At 47.9% G+C, this 18,560-nt stretch overlaps 1 protein-coding gene across 7 annotated transcripts in view; it reads right to left on the bottom strand.

Moving 5' to 3' along the window:
• The window catches only part of LOC103666313 (pseudouridine 5'-phosphatase), a 420,096-nt gene that overhangs the window by 338,500 nt on the left and 63,036 nt on the right, over positions 1 to 18,560 (bottom strand). For all 7 annotated transcript variants that reach the window (XR_005835935.1, XR_005835940.1, XR_005835936.1 and 4 more), the window contains exon 3: positions 11,613 to 11,842. Coding sequence is in view for 2 of the 7 variants with exons in the window: in XM_040634717.1 (XP_040490651.1) it covers positions 11,613 to 11,842 (230 nt within the window). In the remaining 5 variants the exon portion in view is untranslated. The remainder of the gene's footprint in view (positions 1 to 11,612; positions 11,843 to 18,560) is intronic.

Genomic DNA, 18,560 nt, shown 5'->3' with positions numbered 1-18,560 from the left:
GGCACTGGGGATTTTAAAGATTCATAAAACAAGTCTTAGTAGTTTCTAGACAGTCAACAGAATCCTTTTTCTCCTTTTCCTACTTTATGTATTTAAGTAAGTGTGCAAAATTGCTCCCGTTTTCCTCAGGTTTTGCACAATACTCATGACAAACAGGTATGAGCTGGGGCCCCTTTTGGTTTTGTGTGTTAGGAGCTAAACTATGACATCAGCCCCCTGAAGGTTATCCATCAACATAATTAATATGCTTACATATGTGACACACGGGCTGAACTGAGTTCGCCCCAAATTCACGCTGAACACTGACTTCCAGGATGTCACTGTGTTTGGAGACAGGGTCTTTACGGGGATTTTAAGGTTAAATGGGCCATGGAGAGGGGCAATCAGACAGGCTTGGAGTCCTCATAAAAGAGGAAGAACGAGACTGCTCCGCTCCCCACTCCCACACTCAGAGGAAAAGCCACGTGAGGGCAGAAACCAACCTCACCAGCACCCTGATATTGGACTCCCAGCCTCCTGCAGAACCAAGAGGGTATAAATGTCCGTTGTTTAAGCCACCCCATCTGTGGTGTCTTGCTATGGCAGCCCAAGCGCACAATCACGACGTGCAGGGCATCAAGTTGTACTTAATTGTCAACCGGCATTTTGTCGGTGGAAGAACTGCCTTTAGCCATCTCACATCAAAGGGAATCCATGTTTCCTCCACGGCCCAGCTCCACACGTGCCTGGAACAGCGAGAGCACGGGCATGTCTGGCTGTCTTTATGAGGACCAGCTGCAAAGCCTCAAGCACACGGAGCTGTCATGGGCAAAGACAGTGCCTTTGCTGCCCTGTGGACATGACTGTTCCGAGCGGTCTCCAACGGTCCTGTGCAGGAGAGGCTGACATGCAGGGAACGCCGACGTAAGTCACTGGGCCTGGAGAGGATTCAGCTCGGAATGTCCAAGCCAGCCAAGGGCAGCGCTGTCCCACGTGAGGTGCACGTGTCACAGCCGCCAACGCAGCAGGTGCGTCTTCAGGTGTGTCTGGGTCCTGGCACCTGTTACTAGTGGCCCAGCCACCTACTTACTGACCAGGAGAGCTCAGTGAACGGATCTGTGCTGTGGTGTCCACAAAGATGCCCTCCAATCTCCTTCCCTCAAACATCTAAGGCGGCCACTCAGGGATGAGGGCTGGTTTTCACACCACATCCTTGCAAACTCAGCATTTCCAGAAAGGAAGGTGTGCTGATTCTCGGGTGAGGCTTGCGATCATCGTGTCTTGTCTATTGAAGCGCATATTAACGTGTAATTCTAAACTGTCCACTCCCATGTCATCATGTGCGGCGTTTCCAGAACGGTCTCTGATGCACCAGTCCAGGGAAATCTTTTGCAGAAAGCAGATTCTGTGCATTAGACGATGGACTAAGGGTTTGTGATGTGCAGTGAGCACAACAGTGATCCTAGAAGTACTGCTTGTGCATGAATCTCTTGTGTCAACTTCCCTAACCCTAACCCTAACCCCAAATGTAGAAGCTTGTTTTCAGGGGAAGGCACTGAACGTCCCCAAAAGCAGTGCTCTGAGGAACAGTATTTGGGGGGAAGTTTTCCACAACATACACCTGACCATGGCAGGAGTCACACTGACACAAGTAACATTCACTGGCCTTGTTTCCCTAGATGTTCTCAATCTTTCCTTACGAAATCACTTTAATTTAAGGGACTCAAAATAAACAAAAACAGGTGATGCCAAGTTTCACTCTAAATGTCTACAGGGCTTCAGCACTGAGGTTCTGTTTGCATCTCATTAGAAATGAAAGTGAGTGAAAAGATAAGGAGCTCTGGGACTCCTGCCCTTCCCTCCCCTGCCTGCTCAGGTGTGGGCTCTGCTGAACGTCCAGGACAAAATGCGCCAAGGGGACACGTGGTCAGGTCACTGGGGAGGGTGTCCTGTCCTCTGTTCCTTTCCTTTAGAGAGGGGAGTACAAACATCATCTCAGTCTTGGGATACAGAGCGGCATCTCTCCTTCCCGTCTATAACCAGCGATTCAGAGAGAGCTCCTGTCAGGAGACGAGCGGGGACAAGGTGCGCGAGAGCAGGACAAGGATGTCCTGGAGCCTGGCAGGAGGGTAGTGGGAACGGGGCCTTGCTGGGCAGAGCCAGGGGATGCAGTGGAGTGGGCGTCTGAGCCCTGAAGGTGGATGGGGAACAGTGGGGAAGGGGTCCTGGGTTCTTATGGGCTGAGAGCTTCTCTCAGGAGTATAAAGGACAAGCCCCGAGTTTCCAAGGCTCTTCTTGGGTTTTGCAAATGGCATGTGGGGAGTATTTGTTGCTAAGACTCTAAGCGGAATCCAAATCCTGTCCAGAGTTATATGCATGATCAGAGAAGCCCACTCCGGGTCTTCTGCTCCTAGGAGCCTGGCCAGCACACTGTACAATACATTGGCTTTCCCGCTCTACCCAGGGAATACATAGGAGAATCCTTTGACCTCCCATGGGTTTATCTTACAGAGTTCAGTCTTTTGAGCTTCCAACGCAGTTTCTCCCTTTAGTAACACAGCGGCAGTAAGGAGCTCAGACCCATATTCAGCCACACATCATCCCTACTGAATGAGTGGTCGCATGTGCTAGACTGAGGTCTGCGAGTTTGGCACCAACCTTCTCCCGACCAGGAGCACCTCAGGACCCGGGGGCGAGTAGCAGGGGTCAGCAACGGGATCTTGGAGGAGTCAGGAACCCAAACCCCTACATGACAATCTAAAACCAGAAGACAAGGAGCCCAGGGAGAAGAAAGCCCAGGGCTAGGAGGCCAGGAGCAGCTTTACTCCTGCAGCAAATGTACCTTCGACACACCCCGATGGTCTTATCTGCATTTTCTAAGTGGGGGAAACTGAAACTGAGTGCAGGCACAGCACAGTAGTGGGCAGACGGCCCTCAAAGATGTCCCCGCCTTACCAGAACCTGGGACGGTGGTCCCTCCCATGGTAAAGGGGCTTTGCAGATGGAATTCAGCTTATGGACCTGAAGATACGGCGGGCATCCTGGATTGAATGGGGCAGGGGGGTGTCTCATCGAATCAGCTGTTCCCTGAAAAGCTGCCAACTTTACTCTGGCTAGAGTGGGAGAGATGCTGCAGAGAGAGAGAGAGACTTCACATGTAGGAAGGGTTCGATGCTCCTTCCTTCTAGGCCGAGAGAGAAGACCAGATCAGGCCTGCAGGAGCAGAGGGCAGAGCCCCAGGGAGAGCCAGCAGGGAAAGTGAACTATGGTCCTATCCTGCAAAGAACTGCCTTCGGCCCACTACCTGATGAAATGGGTTCTTGCTGGCGCTTCCAGATAGAAGCCCAGCCCCGCCTGGCTGACTTCTTGATTCCACACCAGAGTCCTGGAGCGGGGAAGCTAGCTATGCCACACCCCGAATTCTGACCTAGGGGAACCCAGAGAGAAAACCCGACGTTGTTTCAAGTGACTCAGTGTGGTAACTGGGTACGGCAGCAGTGAAGAGTGACTAGAAGGGACTAGGCCAAGATTAAGCCTCAGAATTCATAAGTAACATGGTTTCCAAATATACTTAGTTATAGATATTATAAATCATTGTGGAAAAAAAATAAAAAAAAACAACCAACACACCTTCTGGTTCTGCTCAGAGGTCTTTAGCTAATAAAACAAACCATGTATTCCTCCCTGAAGTATCGAGGAAGAATGTTTGGTAATCTGCTGATGGCTGAGAAGAAGGAACTTGGCAAGAAATTCCCATCCCAATGGCCAGTCTGCTTTACTTGTGCAAAATTCACACCCACGTTTCTTGTGCATTCATCTGGGGGACGATGTTTTGTGTTAGCAAACAATGAGATCTTGCATTTTAATCCTGGTGATGGAACAAGATAGGTGATGGGGCTGTGGACTTTCAGAATTTAGTAAAGTGTTCAAGAATGACGGGTCCAAGGCTCCCCACACCCCTCAGAGATTTGGATCCTCTCACAAACACTTTGGACAAGGCTATTGCTAAGTCCGGGCTGAAGTGGGTGCCCAGATGTTCCTGTCGGCCTGGCATTGAGTTCCCAGGGCACAGAGATTCGGGGCTGCAACTGCAACACTCCCCAACCACTTGAGGTGACCTACGCACTCTAGCTTGAAAACACAAAGGAATGGGGCAAGTCCTAGTTTGGACAGGCCTTTTCAAGAAAAACCAGAAGGTCACCCCTGAATTTGTTAAAGGCCATCCTTGGCAATCGCTGGGGACCATTAATTCCGTATGTATTTAATCCAAATTGTGATGAATCCCATGTTTCTCAACCACGGTATTCATTATCATTCCCCACGGAGTGTTTGCAGACATATCCCCCGCCCCCAAAAGGCACCCTCCATGACAAGCTAGCAACACAGGGGTGTAGGCTGAGACGGAGAGCGGGAGGAACCAGCGAGGGATGGAGTGGCCAGGCTGAGGGGTTTTCATTTTGCGAGGTGGCAGGGGAGGGGGGACAGCCACGGGGGCGTGGAGCACAAGCACGCTACCACACCAGTGTTTACAAACCCGGAAAAGGCAAAAGCACTGATTTACGGAGAAACCCACAGTACCCGTTAGGTGGCTGTCAACACTCTATCATGGCAATACTGCTCCCGTCTACTACGAATCATTGCACTGCACAACTGCTCAGTGAATTTTTTAGAAATCCGAGATACGAGGGATCCTTTTAAATATCTGATATCCTGTGCCATTCTCCCTGGGAGCGTGGTGGCTTGACACAGACAGGTTATATTCTACATGCTGCTGTGACGGCCTCATGAGAACGATCCTTCTCGGAAACCGATTTCACAAGCCCGTGCACAAATACACACGCAACTGAGAATACTGAGTCATAGTTGTGCTGGTAGCACCACATTATAAGAATAGATTATGAAGGAGCCCCTCCAGGTAGGTCACAAATCATGGTCGCGAACGTCGCTTCCGGCACCCCATTTCAGCAGTTTACATTCTGTGTGATATATGCGTCTGTCTATATGAATCTCAAGAATGAGAAAAAAAAAAAATTCATGGCTTCGCGATGGGTTTACCGGGAGTCACACTGAACAGAAGTGAGCAGAGACGGCGCACACAGATAGAGCGCGGAGCTCCTGGCAGTGTAATGGCAAAGGAAAATGGTGTTGTGGTCTTTGTAATGGCAAAGGAAAATGGTGTTGCCATCGCGTCTGCTTCCTCGCTTCGGCCGATGCGAAGATGCTGGGCAAACACCGAGAGCAGTTACTACCCACACCTGATTCTGAAACGAAGGCGAATGCCCATTTGATCTGGGCACACGTGTGCATGGGAGGTATGTCATACTTCCTGTCCAGGGAGATTACATCTCTCCCATTGTTCCATTGGCTACACTGAACACCAGGTAATGATGTGTGTGATTCCTGCACACATGGTACTGTTAGATAAGTATTCTACACGAACAAATTGGGGCAGGCCCATTCTTAATGACGATTGCAAATACCCATGAACGGCTGCCTCATTCACCTCAAAGTGAACACAACCGTGCACTGTCGTCTTTACTCAAGGGTGCTGCCAGCAGCGGAGGAAGGGGGATGCTGCCGAAGGTCTGGAAAAGATGAGAAGGGGCCTTTGTGAGGTCCTTAGCATTGAGGATGTCACTGGGCGGGACGACTGGAGTGAATCCGCAGGACAGTGGAGCCATGTGGTCGGGAAGGGAGGACCTGGAGGAGAGCAGCAGGTCCCAGGAGAGGCCTCGACAGGCTGGAGGGTAGATGGACCAGAAGGCGAGAGAGACAAGGCAAAGATGTGGCCACACAGGATCACAGTGCCTGATGTGGGTGGTGGTCTAGGAGGAAGGCAGGGTTTGAGAACCAGAGACAAGCTAATTCCAAAGCGAGGAGGCCATGGGAGCTCAGCAAGGAAAGGATGCTGAGTCTGGCCAGCGAGATGCTGAGCACAGGAGGTGGCCAGGAAGTGACAGAGGGATTGCTGGGAAAGGAAAAGAGGGACGCTTCGGGGGTCAAGGAGGTCTAGAACAGGCTCCAGTGGCTCAAAGATTATACTGAGCTGAGGATAATTGAGAATCAACAGCTGCACGAAGAGGGTTTTTGTGAATTCTGCGTATCTTCCTCAAAGCACAGGCTCCTCAAGAATTCAACTGTCATGCATGCCCTCCCTGGAGTTTTACGACCAGTGAAAGTTGACTCTTAGTGCTGAAGAGAGGACAGCACAGGTCAGCACCTGGATAAGAACTCGCCTAAACATTATGACATTGTCATAAAGCTATCATCACATCGTGCTCAGTTCAGCAGCACATATACTAATAAAGCTATCACATCTCCCGCCTGTTCTAAGAGCCCATTTATTTTTCCTGAGGGTCATTTTTTCCCCTGAAAGTGTCCCTCTGTCTTTCTCCAACCCCTATTAAGATGGTATATAAGCCCCAGACTCCAACTGCCTCCTTGAATCACATATTTTGCTGTGAACTGCCACAACCATAAGTAAATTAAAATCTGTCTTGTCTCTTACTAAGGCCTTTTGTCCGTTTAATTTATAGGCACCCAAGACAGAACCTAAGAGAGTACAGGAAACGCTTCTCCTCCCTGACAGTGGAATTTGGAAAAGCAGGCAAACTCAGTAGGGACACCAAGCAAAGATAGGTTCAGTGAAAGAAAAGAAATAAAAGGGTAGTGACGACTGTGAAGGTAATATTCAAGATAGTCGGATTTTTTTTTTTTTTAAATACAGTATGGGAAGGCTTGGTAAATCGTGTTGCAGCAGACACTGAATAATCCTGAAGCCATTGTATTTGCTCAGTGGTTATTAGAGACAGGAGGAGAAAGCGGTCACGTGGCCTGGCCAGTGATGGTAGAGGCTGTGGGTTCCTGAGGTCCCTGCAGGACAGACTCCGGTGGCGCGGTGACTCTCTCCTCTCCCAGGAGGGACTCCAGCATGGCTATGCCTCTACCGGGGGTGCTGGCCATGCAAGGCTAACTAAGGAACATCCAATCACGCAGAAGACAGAGGGCCCCGCACAGCTCACCTGGCCACCAAGTAGAGTTTAAATTTGACACAGCAATGCATGTGCTTGCTTCCCATTATTCTGGGAAGTAAAGAAGTTCTTCACAGAGACTCAAAAATGGCAGACACACGTTGACGGCCCACACCTGTCCGTAGACTTTGGGGACAGAGACAGGGTAGGGTAAAAAGAGGTATTGAGAGTGGTTCTTAAATTAACATGTTTGTTTGTCAAGAAGTCAGGTAAAATATATTAACTGCCCTTTCCCACACTGAAAAGTCCACTCAGGTGATTCCTTCTGTAATTGAGAGAATAGTCTTAGTTTTACCAGGAAGACGTTACCCAATTAGAACTCACCAACTATTATGCCTTTATCGTTCTTTCATTTTACTCTTTAAGTATATAAATGCTTAATGTGCAGAACTTTCTTGAAAACAAAAGAAAACATAAGAGGAATTTAAAAAAAAACAACAACCCTGAAACTCAGTTCTTAACAAGAAACTGAAATATGCGAGGTAGTAACGACTATGCTTCTCAGAATTGATTTTGGGATTTACTTGTAATAAATGTCAACCCAAGTAATCCCATGTACATGAGGCCATCATTGTTTTTATTTTGCACCAGAGATGTGCAGCGTTGTGGGCTAGGAACTCAAATGGAGAAGTCACACACCCTGAGGACCTGGGGGTGACGCCCAGCTTGTGGGTCAACCCACCTCGTGGCTTGGGGCCCGGCCGCTCATGCCTGTGAGACTGCAGAAGTCGTGTGGCGTGAGAGCCGGAGCACAGGTGACCGTGCCCCACGGGGTCTCGGACAGTCGAGGGGGGCTCACACATGCCCCGTGCCTCCTCGGCACACAGCAGGCACTCAATGAGTACTCGTCAGCGCTGAGGATGGGTGGAGGGGACTTTTGGAGATGGCACCGTTTTTGCTTAGTTTTAGCACAAAAGAATGACACGCACGGCTTAGAAATAATCGTTTCAGTGAGAACGTGTTTCATGCCAGCTTTGTTAGGCATTTTCTCCTGGTAAAATGGTAACTAACACTTCAACATAATTTCTTCCTTTGACACTGCCTGTTTTTTCCTCCTTTCTATTACTACTACTGTACCTAATTAATTGGATGACACCCACAGCATAATAAAATCCCGCCGGCAACTGTGAATCTCTCCAGCGACTTAATAATCCTAAGAAATGCCCTTGAACTTGGCAGGCGCACTCCTCTCCTGGGCCGGCGCTGCACCAAAGAGAAAGCAGTGGGACATGTTCAAAGACCTTCTCGTGGTTCAACAACTCTCTTTGCAAGCACTTCATGTATAAGGTAGAAAAAAGAATCCAAGTACAAAATTAAGGTTGTGTCCACAACAAGGAGCCTGTTCAAATTTTCCTTTAGTGTCACCACATGCAGATCACCTGATGAGAAACCCCAAAAACCTGGACTGTATTTGCCTAAGAAATATGACAAGAAAGGTTTCATTTCTGCAAGACAAATACATGCATAAACACGGATTAGCAACAAGGGTAATGTCTAGAACACTTTACGAGCTAAATTACTGTTAAGATATGCAATTGCTCATTTTTCTTTGACAAGTCTAAAACAAATATTGTCAGTGAGAAGAACAGGGGGATATGCAGACAATATGGGGAGCTCTGTGTTCACTCTGCAGCTGTGTCTCCGCTTTGCACGGTTTCCTTGCAAATGGCCTCATGCGAAGCGAGGATGAGAGCGAGGGCGTGCTTTCCCTATCAACTCTGTTTCCCCACACGCTTTAAAGCACGGAAATACCACATGTGCACTGACAGGGTGCCTTGCCAAGGAAGGACGGCTATCGTACCGTGGGAAGGAATGTAGCGCGTTTTCCCTTTCACGGCCTCTGCCATACGAGCAGCTCAGGTGAGGGCCAACATCCCAGGGAGCCTCCATCAGCTCCTACAGTCCTACTGGAAGCAGGAGCCTGCAGATTCTGAACAGCTCTGCGAACCCGCCTGTCCAGAGCAGCGGCTTTACATCACTTGTCAATCAACAGCAACGTGCACCCAACAAGGAAAATGGCTTTCACAGCAGGAGGGCTTCACCACCTGAAGGCGCAGAGCACGTGAGGAAGCGAGGTGCTTAGGAATAACCAGACATTCGCACAGGATTTGTAGGAGGATGCCAAGCACGCAGGTGTATCAACGCCCCGAAAGAAGACACTGACCCATGCTGCACCCTGGATCTGGCCCCGCAGCCCTGGAAAGGGGCTCGTCTTTCACTCTATGGTTGAGGGAGCCGGCAACGGTGGGCTCATCCCTCGTCACACAACTGCCGTCGAGCTGGATTCAGTGATGAGATGTGAACCAGCCCCCGTGTGTGTATCGACACGCTATCAGTGGTACTGCTATCGCTCAATGATCCTTCATGGCTGAGACGTGATAAAAAACGTATGTTTGATCCTGGTCACTGGCTCCCAGCACAGACGTCCTAAAACCCTCGGAATTTCTTGAGCAAGCGGAGCATCTTTTGTTATTTCAGATAAGCCCCTTTCCCGAATTTCTGCTAATTAACAGAGTACCCTTGGTTCGTTAGATGGCTTTGGGATGGGTTCCAGAAAGACCAAGGCACACTTAGAGGGATGGGGCTTCCAGCCCTAGCCCCGACTTCCAAGGGCAGTGATTTAATCACCAATGGGCAATGATTTAATAAATAATGCCTACGTAATAAACCTCGTCAGACCCCTCAAGCATGGGGTTCTTAGAGCTTCTAGGCTGACGAACACACTAAGGAGCGGGGACAGGGGCACCAGGAGGGCATGGGAGCTCCATGCCCCCTGCCAGCCATGCCTGGCCCTAAGCAGCACCCCCATGGGGCTGCTCCTGAATTGTCTCCTGAGTAATAAATCAGAAAACACACATAAAATGTTTCCCCGAGTGCTGAGACTCATTCTAATGAACTACTGAAACTCACAAAAGGGCCTAAGAACCACCCCCAAATTAGTAGCTGTCCAGGCAGAAGGGTGGGTGGCATGGGCGGCCCCAGAGGTGGGGGCACCGTGAGGGGCTGAGCCCTGAGCTGGGGGTGCACCGAGTGTCAGGAATGAACTCAAGTGTGCGATGGCCTGCGGGTGTCACGGACCACAGAGCAGCCCCTGACTCACACACACTCATTGCCTTCAGAGGGTCAAGGCAGCCAGCTGGACCCCGTGCCAAACTAAACAGAATACGACAAACACAACAACTGATCCATGAAACATGCCCAAATCACTACGCTTCATTTGGAAGCAGGTTTCTGAGTAATTCCTGTGACTTGTATCAGAAAAGGGCCGGCATCCCACCTCTGGCTCTCTGGTGAGTGAGGGGAGGAGAGAGCTAGAAAAGAACAGTCACGAAACGTTGTTCCCCGAACTAACTCACTCTAATCCAAAGTCCCAAAAAACAGGAACCAACAGGAACACAGAACCCCACTGTTGCCCTGAGGAATGCCCTTCCTGCTGATAGCACGCAAACAGCACCAACAGAAACCAGCCTCTCAACTCAGTCCCATGTCCTTCTGGAATCTGCAGGGCACACAGTCAGACCTCAGCCTGCCCCCTCTCAACTCAGTCCCCATGTCCTTCTGGAATCTGCAGGGCACACAGTCAGACCTCAGCCTGCCCCCTCTCAACTCAGTCCCCATGTCCTTCTGGAATCTGCATGGGCACACAGTCAGACCTCAGCCTGCCCCCTCTCAACTCAGTCCCCATGTCCTTCCGGAATCTTCACGGGCACACACTCAGACCTCAGCCCGCCCCCTCTCAACTCAGTCCCCATGTCCTTCTGGAATCTGCACAGGCACACACTCAGACCTCAGCCTGCCCCCTCTCTACTCAGTCCCCATGTCCTTCTGGAATCTGCAGGGCACACAGTCAGACCTCGGCCCGCCCCCTCTCAACACTGTCTCTCTGGAGTTCTGGAATCTGTGTAAGCACGTGGTGGAGGCGAAGCTATCCATCCCAACAGTAACAGTGCAGGGAGGAGAATCTGAAGCACAACTGAACACACACTATGCACTGAACATACTTCCCGGTCCTTGACACGCTTTGCCCCATCTCCACAGTGTACCCTGCATGAGGAAGTACTGCACATGGCTGGAGAGTGCACACTGGGGCAGCAACTCCACCAGTGCCCTCGTCCTGCAGAAACACAGAAGCCTGCACAGTTCATGATAAAACCACGGGCACTGTGAGCAAAAACCCTGCAGTAAGAAAACATCCCTGGACAAGCATGTGGGGGGAGCGCAGTGAGGTCTGATGATTTACGTTGTGTTGCTACCAATTCGTTCCGTGAAGTCTGCTCACTGCAAACAGGAAGCTGTCATGCCACATCAGTAAAGCCCCCTTCCCTACAGAATGTCCACTGGGCGGCGTTCGGTGAAACGTAAGCTTCCTAACACAACGTCAGTGCATCCCAGATCGCTGGCCTGCTACCGCAGGTGCAGATGTCCCCCACAAACTGACGTGATCTGACCTTGTCCCTCTTCCCGGGCCACGCCACGGCCCTGCTCTCCACGGTGGCCCTCCCACAGCGGACACAAGGCCCTCCAGTCATGGACAAACCCCACCCGGGTGGTGCACTGGGCAACGGGGCTGCCGCTGCCATTTCTCCTCGCTGCTGGTCTTACCTTCTCCACGGGAGGAGGAGGAGAGAATCTCTTCGCACAGACTAGAAATATGTCGGGATCTGGTTTCCCAGTCTTCACTTCGGGGTCATCTCCCAAAACGATGTGGTCAAACAAGCTGAAGAATTCCTTGTGTCTGCTGGTCTTCATCTGAAACGAGGCGCGGCTGGAGCTGGTGGCCACGGCCAAGGGCACACCATGCTTTCGCAGGTGGTGGATCAGTTTCTCCACGCCTGGGGAGGAGAAGGGAAAAGCCTTCGGTGAGGTGGAGGAGGCCACACAGGGCCACAGGAACTCCTGGGCACGCTGTACTAGCTCCGGGACCTGGACTCTTTGCTACCTACTCCCAGGAACGATCCGATCTGACACAGAGGATCTGAACGGGGGGCTGGGGCCTCTGAAACACACTCCTCAAACCAAAACTCAAACAGCAGTTCAGGGCTCCGCCACAGCGTTTCCCAAAGTAACAGAAGGGCATTTTACTGGAAAGAAACCCTGCTTTGTGTGCTGGTCCTCTTTTGTTGAAATGTGGAAACCAGACAGAGTGAGCCCAGGGAGGGGCCTCTGCACTCGGTGTACCGTGTTTTGTTTTGTTCTGTTTCCTGAAGCAATGAATATGCAATGATTATGCTGTTGGTGTTTTCTGAGAAAACTCGCCATGCTACTGAAAGCGATTCAATCATTCGTCACACAGCCGGGGAGAGGAAATCCTGAAAGGGCTTCTACCAGAGGCTGAGGACGAAGGCCAGAGCTGAAGGAAAGCTGTGACGCTACCTGATAAGGGAACAGAGGCTGAAACAGACCTTGCTGAACGCGGCTGAGCCAAAGAGCAGCAACGCATCACATGGAAGGAACACTTCCCACACCCTCAGTAACTGCTGGATTAAGTACAGGGAACACCAGTATTCACAGAGCCAGCTGAGAGAGGGCTGGTTATCAGAAACGTGCCGAATACAACAGTACTCTCCACCTTGAAACCTTTGTCGAGTATGACAGTAATGTCTAAATCCACACGCAGCATCAATTATCTAAAACAATATTTTATTTATTATTATTTTTTAAAGATGTTATTTATTTATTCGACAGAGATAGAGACAGCCAGCGAGAGAGGGAACACAAGCAGGGGGAGTGGGAGAGGAAGAAGCAGGCTCATAGCGGAAGAGCCTGATGTGGGGCTCGATCCCAGAACGCCGGGATCACGCCCTGAGCCGAAGGCAGACGCTCAACCGCTGTGCCACCCAGGCGCCCCTAAAACAGTATTTTAAATAACCGTATAATCATTACTGTTTTAGTAACTGCATGAGGCGATGTCCCTACTTTCTTAATTACTAGAGAAAAGACTGACGCATTCATTTTTTGCAAACAGCTAGAGCTGTTCACAAAGACAACAAATACTGTGAGCACTTGACCCTTAAGAGGAATACTCCTGAGATGTTCGAAGGCAAATGTGGATCTTAACTCTGTGCCAGGACGATGTAAAAGAAAGCAAAACCTAGCACTCCGGTGGATGTGAAATTCACAATGTCTGATATCCGATCAGGAGTTACCATGCCTACACATAAGCAGACAAATACAACACATGGCCAGGAGAAAAAAAGCAATCAATAGAAATGACCAGAGACATGGCTGAGATGAAGGAATTGGCGCATCATGACCTTCTAGAAGCTTCAGAAACATTATAAATACGCCCACGTTAGAGACTATCCTAATGCAAAAAATAAAAAGTGATATCCAGTTACATACCATCTACAGAGATCATGACCTTCTAGAAGCTTCATAAACATTATAACTATGCCCAGAAAACTTACTTAAATATCATATTCAGGCAGCTTAAAAATAAATGGATTGAAAACCATATATTCTGTAACTACTAATCAAAAGTAGGGTTAGCTATATTAAAAGCAGAAAAGGGTGCTTTAAAACAAGGAGTGATGAGTCTCAGAGATAACTAGGTACACTTCATAACGACAAGTAGGTCAACTGATCAACAAGACATAATTCTAAAGGTGTATGTATCTTATAACACAGCTTCAAAACACATAAAGCAAAAACTAATAGAACTGAATAGAGAAACAGACTGAGGTTTCATAGTCCTGTCACTAATTGATAGAACAAGTAGACAGAAAGCAGGATACAGCAGACTTCAAAAAACACTATCAAGCAACTTAACTGAATTGACATTTATACAACACTTCACCCAAAATAGCAGAATACAATTTATTTTCAAGTGCACCGGGAACATTCAACAAGATAGAACATGAGTCCATGAGCTATAAAAAATTCTAAAACATTTTACAGTAATTGAAATCATTCAAAATATGTTCCCTGACCATAAAAGAATTAAAATAGTTATCAATAACTGAAAGGTATTTGGGGAAAAAATATTTAGACATTAAACAACACAATTCTATGTAAGACATGAGTCAAAGATGAAGTCACAAAGGAAAATGAGATAATCTTTTGTACAGAACAAAAAGCTAGCATATCAAAATTCGTGAGATGTGGTTAAAACATTTAGAGGAAAACTGATGGCACTCAATGCTTATGTTACAAAAGAAGATGGTCTAAAACCAGTAATCTAAGTTGTCCCATTTAAAAACTAGAAGAAAGAAGAACAATGATTTAAGCTTTCACCCTGAGAAAGTGAAGGAAAAGAGCAAAATCAAGTTAAAGCAAACAAAAGAGGGGCGCCTGGGTGGCGCAGTCGTTAAGCGTCTGCCTTTGGCTCAGGGCGTGATCCCGGCATTCTGGGATCGAGTCCCACATCGGGCTCCTCTACTGGGAGCCTGCTTCTTCCTCTCCCACTCCCCCTGCTTGTGTTCCCGCTCTCGCTGGCTCTCTCTCTGTCAAATAAATAAATAAAATCTTAAAAAAAAAAAAAAAGCAAACAAAAGAAAGGGAAGAAAAAAATAAGAGAGGAAATCAATGAAATAGCATAAAGGAGAATACAGAAAATCAATTAAACAAAAAGGTGGTCCTTTGAAAAGTTCAATTTAATCAGCAGATTGTTAGCCAAACTGATCAAGAAAAAAGAAGGAAGATCGAAATTTAACAATGCGAGTAATCAGAGCACATCACTTAAATTCATTAAAAGGATTAAAAAATATTATCAGTAGCTTTATGCCAATATATTTAACAGCTTAGATAAAATGGACAGACTTCTTGAAAGATACAAAGCTCACTCAAGAAGACAGTAAAACCTCAACAGCCCTATACCTAGTAAAGAATTTGTTAGCTAAAAAACCTTCTCATATCTAGGATTGGATGGCCTCATTGGTGAACTTCAACAAACACTTGAGAAAGAAACAACACCAATTCTGAGTAAACTTCAGAAAATAGGAGGGAACGTGTTCTAACTGATTTCATGAGACCAAATATTTCTGATACCAGAGCTGGAGAAACGTCAGACAAGAAAACTACAGATCCATACACCTCACGGTAACACCTTTGTATTTAAACACAGTTTCATCCAGTGCCAGTCTTCCACATAATCAGTTTCCACGCAGTTTGAATACATTACTTGAAAGGATGGAAATGCCAAAACACTCAATTAGTTTGCAACAACCACTGATGAATATCATGGATTACACCTATTAGCTAAATTTCAATTAAAAACCTTTACTTAACTGGTGGGCGGCAGGAAAGGATGCTTATGATAAAAATAGAGCCAATGACAAAATTTTGTCTGGATATAGTAATTCAAGGTGAGTACTGCTAACCTTAAAGATAAAACTCAGTCATTGTACCAGCAAACATGGGCTGACTTGGGAACAGCAGAGAAGCACAGTCCACGAGAAGCAAGCTACAGCAAAACCACAGGCAAGTCCAACAAACAAAAGAGAGGGACATTGTTTTACAGAGAAGGAGGAGCAAGTTGGAGGGGTTGTTTTGAACAAAAGTCCACGGGGTAACGCAAGAGTCCAGAATGATGGTTTCTCACTGGCTGAGTTGCAGAGGAGGTAGGTTTCTAATAGAAGAGGCAGAGAAGACCTCTCCCTGCTGGGGCCTGTAACTGGTGACTGTTTCTTGTTGAGGATTCTTCTGTTCCGGCTATAACTGATCATTCTTTCTGTGATTGACATTGAGTGGGACAGCTTCACCTACCAGCCTCCCCTCCTAGTATCCCGCATGCACTTTTAGCGAGGTTTCTCCTTAAATATGTTCACAGTATCAAAATAATATGAATTTAAAACAAGATTTTCAAATTACTAGATTACACAAGAATAAACCAAGATTGGGGCGCCTGGGTAGCGCAGTCGTTAAGCGTCTGCCTTCGGCTCAGGGCGTGATCCCGGCGTTCTGGGATCGAGCCCCACATCAGGCTCCTCCGCTGGGAGCTTGCTTCTTCCTCTCCCACTCCCCCTGCTTGTGTTCCCTCTCTCGCTGGCTGTCTCTCTGTCAAATAAATAAATAAATAAATAAATAAATAAATAAATAAATAAATAATAAAATCTTAAAAAAAAGAAAAGAATAAACCGAGAGTAAAAAAAAAATAATGGAGCATATTTAAACATCTGGCTCTGTCTAAAACACATGGGAAAAGAAAGTTTTGCTGAAAATGTTGTTTTGTGCTATTCATTTACAAAAAGATCAAATATAGTTTCTATCATGTTAGCTAATCCCGTCAACATTTGTAGTTCTGTGCCTGTTCTGTCACGTACCCAATGTATACAGTTGTATGCATACACAGAGGCACAGCAACAAACCTATATGGAAGGGTGCGTACTGAACATCTGTATTGACAGGGGAGAGAATCACAATGGTTCTGCAGGACTGTTTTTCAATCAGCCACAGCGCACTGAGCGTCTTGAAAGTGGCTGAGACCAGTGTGAACATGAAACCTAAGAGAAGGATGTGACCGCAGTCCTCCGGGTGGGACACCAGGCAAACATGCAACCTCTTCACGCTCCATGTTATCATTCATCAAAGGCCAATGATCCATTTTCCACATGGAGCAGCTATACGGGAGTGCAAGGAGACGGTCATGCACATAAAATCACCTGGTGGCTACTTGACAGGCACGACGGGAAGCCCCCAATACATGTTGGCCATTGTCATGATCATCAGATAAAACTTGAGGGTACAGTCACGAAGAAATCATTCGGATCTCTGGATATATAATTGGCTGCCTCCGTAAAAAAATGTTTGTATCTTTTAACTATTGTACACCAGCTTTCTCTTCTGCAGTCACTGCCCCTTAGAAGGAAAAGACTAAAGACGTAAGTGGAGTTCTGCCCTGCAGAGAAGCCGGTTAATTAAGTATATAAATGAAATCCAGCTAACAGCTTCTGGCCCTTGGTGTGCTGACGTCGGTTTAAGGGACGGGCAGAAAGACAGATCTCCATTGCTACAAAGAATCAGCTCTTGGAGGATTAATCTATAGGGGAAGAAATACGAATGTGAAGAATCAGCAGTCTGGATAGGAAGAACGCTTTTCCTCTTACTTCATCCTAAAGACCTAAGATTGATGACAGAGAACACGGATGCTGCCATCAAAATGGATTTGGAAGAGGAAAGATGTAGGAAAGATGGAGAGCTGACACGAGTGAAGGTGTTTCTTTGGAATTCATGCACTGAGTGGATATATCCGTGGACATGCCACCAGCTCTGGCCTTGTGTTTAGTACTTGCCCCGAAACACAAAGACCTACAGTGAGGAGTTAACAATACGGGGGAGATGAAACTCGTACAGAAATGTGCCTGCCATTAGGAACTGTGGAGTGTTGCTGAGTGTAGAAATCTCTGGACTCAGACCTAGGAAGACGGTGCTGCCAGCTGATGAATGCCACCATCGACCCATAACCAAACAGACACCGATGCTGTCCTGGGACCACATACACTGTGTACGGCTCTGCCAGCCTAGCTTTTACACATGCATTCTGGTGACAGCGTAGGGCCCCTCTTCACCCCGACCCACCCACGTGCAAGGGGCTTGGGTATACTGCCGCTCTTGGAAGGTGGCTTTCACAATCGCCAGGAACGCAGGTAGGCTAACACCTTGGTGTTACAGATCAAAGGCCTGGGATTGAGTGTAGTGGGTTGACTGGTGGACCCCAAAAAGATATGTCCAAGTTCTAACTCTTAGTCTGATGATCTTATTTGAAAAGAGGGTCTTTGTAGCTATGATTAAGGGCCTTGAGAAAAAAAGATCACCCTGGATTTAGGGTGGGCCTTAAATGCAATGGCTAGTCTTTTAGTCAGCTTGGCCTGTTAGAACCCAACCCCTAAGACTGGGTGGCTTATGAACATATTTATTTCTCAGAGTTCTGGAAGTTGGAGTCTGGAAGTGGATAAAGGCACCACAGATTCCGACACTGGCGAGGCCCTCTTGGAGCATGGTCAACCTGTCACTGTATCCTCACATGGTGGAAGGGGTGAGCTAGCCTTTTATAAGGGCACTAATCCCATTGGTGAGGGCTCCACCCCTATAACCTGATCACCTCCTGACAGCTCTCCTCCTTCACACTGGGGGATTAGGGATTCCAGCTATGAATGTTGTGGGGGGCACAAACGTTCAGACCATAGCAACTGTGTCCCTGTAAGAGAAGAGGAGAGACAGAGATATGGCCCTGTGTAGACAGACGCAGAACGTGGAGGGATGCAGCCCAAGTCAATGGATGCCTGGAGCCCTCAGAAGCTGGGAGACACAGGGAAGGATGCTCCCCTAAGCTTTAGGAGGGCGTATGGCCCTGCTGAGGGCCGATTTTGGATTTCTGGACTCCAGAACTGTAAGAACATACATCCCTGTTGTCAGAAGCCACCACGTTTGTGGTCATTCATTACACCAGCTGCAAGAAGCTAATACAGGGACCCCGGGTGGCAGAAGTCCTGCAGGAGACCAGAAACTGGGGCCTTGCCTCTGAGAAAAGAGCGAAATGCTTGACAGCAAGGGTGAAAATGCACTGGTGACATTGCAGAAATTGTTAGCAGTCAAGGAAGGGCAGAGCTCGGG

Source organism: Ursus maritimus (assembly GCF_017311325.1).
Source record: "Ursus maritimus isolate PB19 chromosome X unlocalized genomic scaffold, ASM1731132v1 scaffold_X1, whole genome shotgun sequence".
NCBI lineage: Eukaryota > Metazoa > Chordata > Mammalia > Carnivora > Ursidae > Ursus > Ursus maritimus.
Note: the sequence above shows the minus strand (reverse complement) of the source record. Positions and strands in the feature narration are given on the sequence as shown.